The sequence below is a fragment of the Euleptes europaea genome, chromosome 13 (genome assembly GCF_029931775.1).
Source record: "Euleptes europaea isolate rEulEur1 chromosome 13, rEulEur1.hap1, whole genome shotgun sequence".
Lineage (NCBI taxonomy): Eukaryota > Metazoa > Chordata > Lepidosauria > Squamata > Sphaerodactylidae > Euleptes > Euleptes europaea.
Window position 1 is genome coordinate 20,348,232 of NC_079324.1, and position 7,714 is coordinate 20,355,945.

Consider the following 7,714-nt stretch of genomic DNA (forward strand, 5'->3'; position numbering starts at 1 on the left):
TTACTTAATAAAAAGGCATATTGGAATAACAGCCTCCCATTTCACCTATAACCAGCAGAATTATAAAAGCCCATCTTCAGCACGTGGTGGGAGGTGTTCAAAGGGGAAGTTCAAAGAGGATAATTGAAGCTGATGTTCTGTGTATAAGTACCACCCACCCAACCTTCACTCTTCCTGTGCAAGTTTAGTGCAAGTGAACTTCTTTTATATTGAACCTCTGATAACATCAAGCTTTGGTGACAAAGTCGTGAAGCAAGGCTACGCATTCCCAAGCTCCTCTTCTCAAACCCATTTTCTTATGTACAGGAGTGCTTGTGTTTGTTTCCTTCCCTAAATCTTCAGTTTGTATTATGTTGGCATTTCTCTTGCTTTTTCTAACTTGGGCAAGATGCAACTTAGTGCATCAAAAGGCAGGTGCGAATGCATAATGTCCTGTCTAACTTCATGTGCCCAAGTCAGAGCATGGAAATAGAATCATAGAGTTGGAAGGGGCCATACAGGCCATCTTGTCCAACCCCCTGCTCAATGCAGGATCAGCCTAGACTAGAGCATCCCTGTCAAGTGATTGTCCAGCCTCTGCTTAAAGACTGCTGGTGAGGGGGAGCTCACCACCTCCCTAGGTAGCTGATTCCATGGTCAAACAACTCTTACTGTAGAAAAGTTCTTTCTAATATCCAACCGCAGCCGGTACATTTCCGCCCGCAATTTAAACCCATTATTATGAGTTCTATCCTTTACTGCCAACAGGAACAGCTTCCTGCCCTCCTCTAAGTGACAGCCCTTCAATATCAAACTACTCACCACATCTTGGTCTGTAAAACTAAAAGTAAATGGGTTGAAATTTATCATCCTGGCTAACCTTTGGTTTTTGTCAAAAACAATAGTAAGGAGATGAACTAGGATGACCAGCATAAATTATGCTTCCTCTTTTTGTTCCTTGTGTGTTAATATAAGTTGTGCTTTTGTGGTTGCCCCACATAAAAGCAAGACTCCTGGTTTCTCAGGTTATTGTTGCAGGGCACCCCATCAATATTGGCATGTTTGCTTTTCTGATACTTCAAGTCTTCTCTAAAGCCACAACTGATCACTGGGGGAGCCATTTTCTGTGGCTTCAATATTCCTGGAAGTTTGTTTGTTTTTTTGCAAAGAAAGCAAAGATAAACCTCAAAAACTAACCATAGAGGAACCCCATCATGTTGCATATCTACCATTCAAGAGTACTGTTGTTCCTGCTATAGCAATGCCAATCTGTAAGCTTGCAGTGGATCTCCATGAACCTATCTAAGTATACTTGAGGAAATAACTCAGGTTTTCCTCCCTTTGATCGTTCCGAGTAAGGAGATGGCGGAGCAGCCAGTGTAGAGATGTCTCATGTTTTTGTCCAGTCCACAAATTCCTGCTGACCAGGTCAGAACAGAGGCAGCTTCTGTTTCTAGCGCAAGACATGTTATGGCATCAGACCAGATCCTGGGCAATCCTGGGACACCCCTACATGGTGTACAGGACAAAAGCTGGTGCCCAAGGATGGCACAATGCTGTGTAGCCAGAGACAACAAGGGGTCTCCTGGCATCGATCTTGGTTGTGCAAGGCTGAAGCGAGCTGCCAGGCCTGAAAACAGCAAAAGGTGAGCCATACCCTCCCCGGAAAGGAATGCTGCAGCTCCCCGAAGAAGAAGACCAAGATAAGCCATTTACATTTCTATGCCCTTCATGCAGTCGACTGCTCACGTCCTGCCGAATCCTGTCAGTCCATTCTGATGTACCTTAGTCTCATCATTTCCCCAGTCTAGCCCCTCAGTGATTCACCAGACCCCACTCAATGCTCTGACACTTTATCCCAAGCACCCAGCCATTCTCAGCCATCACCAGGCTTTGCCAACTGCAGGGAGACCACACCTCCTCCTCCCTTTCTTGGGTATAGAAATATCTCCCTTTGACACAGTAGCTGGCTGCCATTTACACAAAATGTAAACTCTACACCTGGAGTGCAGTCCTTTCCCCCCCTTCCCCTCTTGCAGCTGCCATTCTGGATCTCATTCTGCAGGAAGGTAACTATGGCCCACTTGGGAATCTCAAACCTTTACTTTCTTAGCTCTGTATATGTTGGGAGTTATTTGTTTGTGTGTGTGTGTTTTTACCCGATTTGATTACTTTTAATAAAGCCCTTAAAATTCACAAAAGCCGCCTTGTTATTCGGCTGCTGTCCATCTGGCTAGCTCACCTAGGGGCAGAATTGGTTAGAAGGTCCCCTCACCAGCCTCTTGCATAGCTCTAGCTAGTCTCCAGCTAATTCCCCCCAATAAAAGGAGGCCCCCTGTGCTTGGCGTAACAGACATTCCAGTGCTGCAGTAACAGAACAGAGAAGCAGAGAGTGACGGAAGATAGAGACCCTTCCGTAAACTATGGAATGCGCCAGTGGCCCTGCCCTGCAGAAAATCACCTTAATGGCATTCTTGCAGGGGGGAGGATCGTTTTTCTCAGAGCAGCCACCTCCAGCTGTGGATGCCACCTTAGGCCAATTCACGTGTTACAAAATCCTTGCAGCCAGAACGGGGACTTTCAGTCAGATGGTGCTGTGAATTGTCACCACCACCACCATGGAAACAGCCCAAAATGAATACATGAAGCTGCCTTATATTGAATCAGACCCTCGGTGGGTCAAGGCCAGTATTGTCTATTGAGATTGGCAGCAGCTCTCCAGGGTCTCAGGCAGAGGCCTTTTCACATCACTTACTGCCAGATCCTTTAACTGGAGGTGCCAGGGATTGAACTTGGGACCTTCTGCATGCCAAGTAGATGCTCTACCACTGAGCCACAGCCCCACGAAATCCTGGTCTTGGGGGAGGGAGCTCAACTGGAACAGGATTTCAGGGGGTATTTGGGGTAGGCGGGGGGGGGGTGAGAAAGGCACGCTCTACAAGCAGAAGCCCATGGGCCATCGAAATGCTATGCTATCTAGGGCAAACTATCATCGTGGTGAACAGCAATTTAAAGTAATGCCTTGTGGTGTTTAGGATTAAAAAATATATTTCTCACCTTTCCCCCTTAAAATGGGGACTGAGCCAACTTAGAAACAAGGATGCACAGTATACTAAAACAAGCACAATTCCCCAATTGCACCTTGACCCATATAAGAGATATGGCCCTTCGATGTGAAGTAAGGCATTTTTCATGTTTTCAAAGGAACAAAGAATGGATTTCCTGTGAAGCGGGTTCCTTCAATGCCCTTTACTACAGCTATTGCATTTTGGTTGTCACCCACAGGACAGCTTACTGTTATGATACAGTTCAAGAAGGGAGGCATAAACAAACAGCCAGCAACTAGATCCTGTACCCAGGGGCTGAGGCCATGCCATCTTCCCTGTTGTCACAGGACAACTGACAGATACAATTATAGAATTACGGCTAGCAGGAACGGTGAAAAATGATGCACGAGCCATGGAGGATGTCTGTGTTTCTTATGAAATTTGCCACGTTGCCAGGAAGGTGCGGCATTGTCTTTCCCGGCGACCCAGGGCTTCATGCATCTGGGCCAGTCTGGTCAGGATGTTGGGTATTGTGGGGAAGGGATTATGGACTCCACTACTGGCTCTTATCTCACTCGCTGGGCACTTGCGTCAAAGTAGCCTGTTTTGTTTGGCTTCCTCTCTCTTGCCTGAATAGGCAGGGTCTGAAATAGAAAGTCTCACACTTCACTGCTCACAAGCAAAGGCAGATTTCCGCTCTCCACCTGCTGTATGCGTGACCGGTTAGCTTGTCCCTATAAGCCACTCTTTCTCCACACTTAGGATTTGCGTGTAAATGAGAATATGTACACTCCTGGGGCTCAGTCCAAAAATCTAGTGTAAACATAGGTTTCCTATGTGATGGAGTTCCATGATTGTGTCACTACTGAGGTGCACAATAAGGTGCTAGATATATATCTCACAGTGATACACACGCAATAGCTAGGGAGCTATATGTGGCTCTTTCGCATGCCCTCTGTGGCTCTTCTGAGCATTGTTCTCCTAATTGAGAGTCGGCGTGGTGTAGTGGTTTGGAGAGGTGGACTCTGATATGGAGAAGCGGGGTTGATTCCCCACTCCTCCACATGAGCGGCGGAGGCTAATCTGGGGAACTGGATTTGTTTCCCCACTCCTACACATGAGGCTAGCTGGGTGACCTTGGGCTAGTCAAACTCTCTCAGCCCCATTTCCTCACAGGGTGTCTGTTGTGGGGAGGAGAAGGGAAGGTGATTGTAAGGTGGGTTGATCCTTAAGTGGTAGAGAAAGTCGGCATATAAAAACCAGCTCTTCTCCTCCTCCTCTAATCTGGTGAACCAGGTTGGTCTCCCCACTCCCACACATGAAGCCAGCCGGGTAACCTTGGGCTAATCACAGTTCTCTTAGACTCACCTACCTCACAAGGTGTTTGTTGTGGGGAGAGGAAGGGAAGGAGATTGTAAGCCAGTTTGATTCTCCTTAAAAGATAGCGAAAATCGGCATATAAAAACCAACTCTTCTTCTTAATGTAGAACCTGCCCAGTGTTTCAGGAAAGTAGTAGGAAACGCCCTTGCCCCATGCAGCTTGTGGTTAGCAGGTGGTTCCCACCTTGAATCAGCTGCCACCAGAGAAACAGATACGCTACAAGCCTCTTTAAGGCGCAGCCCTCATGGCAGGGATGGAAGTAAATGTGGCTTTTTTGGCTGATGGCAGCTTTCCATAAGCCACACAGCAAGGACCAATATATACACATTACCCATGCACACAATAACATTTCTTTGCATACTCTTGAACACACATGAACACATGAAGCTGCCTTATACTGAATGAGACCCCTGGTCCATCAAAGTCAGTATTGTGTACTCAGACTGACAGCGGCTCTCCAGGGACTCAGGCGGGGGTCTTTCAACATCACCTTCTTGCCTAGTCCCTTTAACTGGAGATGGTGGGGATTGAACCTGGGACCTTCTGCATGCCAAGCAGATGCTCTGCCACTGAGCCACATCCCCTCCCCTCCCTCTTTCAGCCCACATGGCAGGGAGACCCATGTTTTGGACTCAGTGCAAACCATAAAATGTCCACCTGGCTTCTACCAATATTTTTTCCCCAAATGTAGAGTATCCCTTTCATTATAAAAACTAAATGTTTTGCACTAGCAAGTGCCCGGGAGGAAGCATGTGCTGAATGGTGTGCTGTGCTGCACAGTAGTGTGGAATGAAGAAATTACTCTTCTTAAGGTTGGCGCAACCTGCTTATTGATGAGGGACTGTGGACACTATTGGGAGTTGGTTGTTAGCTTGGGATGCAAGGTGTGTATGTGCATATGCATGCACATGAACACAGTGAAACCACTCCTGTGTAAGAAAGGTTGAACAGCAGTTTGGACTGGGCTGGGATGAGACGTGCTTTTGGGAGGAAGGACTGGAATTGCTTTGGAATTAGCTCTGCCTGCGCCTCTTAAAACCCACTCCACCTGCACATTTTAATATCTACAGACTGTACAGAGACGTTATAAACCTCTTGTAGTCTCACCTCCGAAGGCAACTTTGGAGGCTGTAAAAATTGCCCTGAAGTACTTACCATTGAGATAAGAACAATGGCACAACAAGTGAGAGCTTTGGAAGGTTTGGCTCAAACTCCTACCAAAAGGCCAGGAGACACACACAGATACATCTCTTACCGTGTCACTCCTCGAGGTTGGGCAGTGAGATGGTGTGAATTGAGGCCACAATCCCACTGGGAGCATGATGACGACTGTCAACGTGGAACAGGGGGAAAACTTTGCTCTTCATGCACAAGCACATTTGATAGAGCTGCAAGCGCACTTCCTTCTGCCAGTAGGCATAGACCAGGGGGTTCATGAGAGAGTTGCATAAGCCCAACACCCACAGATAGTGCTCGAGGAGGTGGTGCAAGACGCAGCGCCGACACACAACTTGCACGATGCTCCCGATGAAGAAGGGTGACCAGGAGAGGGCAAAACACCCCACTAGAACGGCCACAGTGCGCAAGGCCTTGGTATCGCTAGAGGGTTGTGGGGCCGGGCAGGTCCCCGATGAATGGATTTGTTCCCGTTCCCGAATCTGCTGGGCGTGCGAAGAAGCGATCTTCAACAGGTGGCAGTGAATGTAGATGAAAGCAAACAAAACTGGAAAGAAAGCCACACAAAAGATAGTGAGGGTGTAGGTGGGCTGGATGACACCAAAAAAGGTACATGGTTCTTGGTAGCTCTTCAGCTGGAATCTCCGAACAATCAAAGGGAGGAAGCCGATCAAGAAGGCGAAGAGCCAGAGTCCTCCGATGCAAGCCCCGACAACTAGACCGCGCAGAATTTTGAAGTACCGGAAAGGATGCTTAATAGCCAGGTATCTATCAAAGGCCACCAGAAAGACCGTAAGGATGGAAGCCGCCGAGGGGCAGGAGATGCAGGCCATGCGCAGGATGCAGTAATTTCGGGGCGTGTGGTGTGTGGGGCCCGCCAGCTCTTCTGTAACTAGCCCGGTTATGGTGAAGCCAACTAAAGCGTCAGCGACGGCAAGATTTAAAACAAAACACAGCCCGAGACAGCCGCTCTTCCAGATGAGCCGTACCAATGCAACAGCCACAAGAGCGTTGGTGGCAATGATAAGCAAAGCCAGGACGGCAAGGACGACCCCGAAGTACACGTTTCCCATGGCAGTTTTCTTCACCGGAGCAAGGCAGGGCTTGAGACTCCAAGTGCTCGGTAGCTGAGGTTTGTCAGTCGAGCACTTTCCTTGAGCTATTTGTCTAGAAGATCGCCTGGTTTGTACAGGCGATTGGGGGAAATTCCAAAGCAAGAGATGACCAGTCCTTGCCTTTGGCCTGGCAGCCAATCTGTTCAGCTCTAGCCCGTTCAAGCAGCTGCATCTACCTAGTTTGCCTTGAAAAGCTCATATTGATAGAAACTCCTACAGTGCTGGGCATAACCCCTCCCTTTGGAGGGATCAGTTTCCAGACAACCCCCAAGGAGAGAAAGGAAATGCTTCCTGCAACTTTGCTGTATACACACAGCTCTCTAAGTAATCTTGACCTTTGCCTCTAGGGTCTATAATAAGCCCATCCGAGGGTGGGAATGAAGAACTATTTAATTTGAATTTATTTATCAAAGGTCCTGAATTATTTTATACAACCCATTTATTTGTCTCCTCGAGTATCCTTGCATGGAAATAAAACAGAGAAAGGTCTAAAAATAAAACGAACTGCTTAAGGCTATTCAAAAGGGCAACCTGTGCTCCTGGAAGTAGCAGGGGATAGAGGGAGGTTGTGGCTGAGCTCCATATAGGGTTGCCAACCTCCAGGTACTGGAGAGAACAACAGCACGGGGGCTCAAGTAATTTTTAGAATAAACTAGGCATTATAAGAAATGCCCATAAATGGGGAAAGAAATAAATATTATCCCAAAGAAACACTATTCAAAATAACTCAAAACATTGGTGTATTAAAGTCATACCACAATAGTTACATGAACACACTAAGTGTATTGGCTCGTGCCATGCAGGGCTTAAAGCAAAAATAATTGCCAATGAAGGCTGCAATGCTCCGCTCGACTGTGCGGATATAAAGTATCAGGAGCCGAACCTCGCTCTACCCAAGCCTCGCAGGGCTTAAGGCAAAATTTGACAAAAGATACAAAGAATAAAATGAAATGAAATGCCGCAAAGGGCTACACAACCGCTCGAGGAGGTGGCAATTATATTTAGGGAGACAACCA

General features: G+C 47.4%; 1 protein-coding gene across 1 annotated transcript; it reads right to left on the reverse strand.

The window, feature by feature from the left end:
• Nucleotides 1-5,666: 5,666 nt before the first annotated feature.
• Nucleotides 5,667-6,656, reverse strand: GPR119 (G protein-coupled receptor 119). The gene has a single exon (XM_056858982.1). The coding sequence runs from the start codon at nucleotides 6,654-6,656 to the stop codon at nucleotides 5,667-5,669; it is 990 nt and encodes a 329-aa protein (XP_056714960.1).
• Between the last annotated feature and the right edge of the window lie 1,058 nt (nucleotides 6,657-7,714).

Coding starts and splice junctions, on each gene's coding strand:
- GPR119 (XM_056858982.1), bottom strand. CDS start 6,656: ATGGGAAACGTGTACTTCGGGGTCGTCCTTGCCGTCCTGGCTTTGCTT.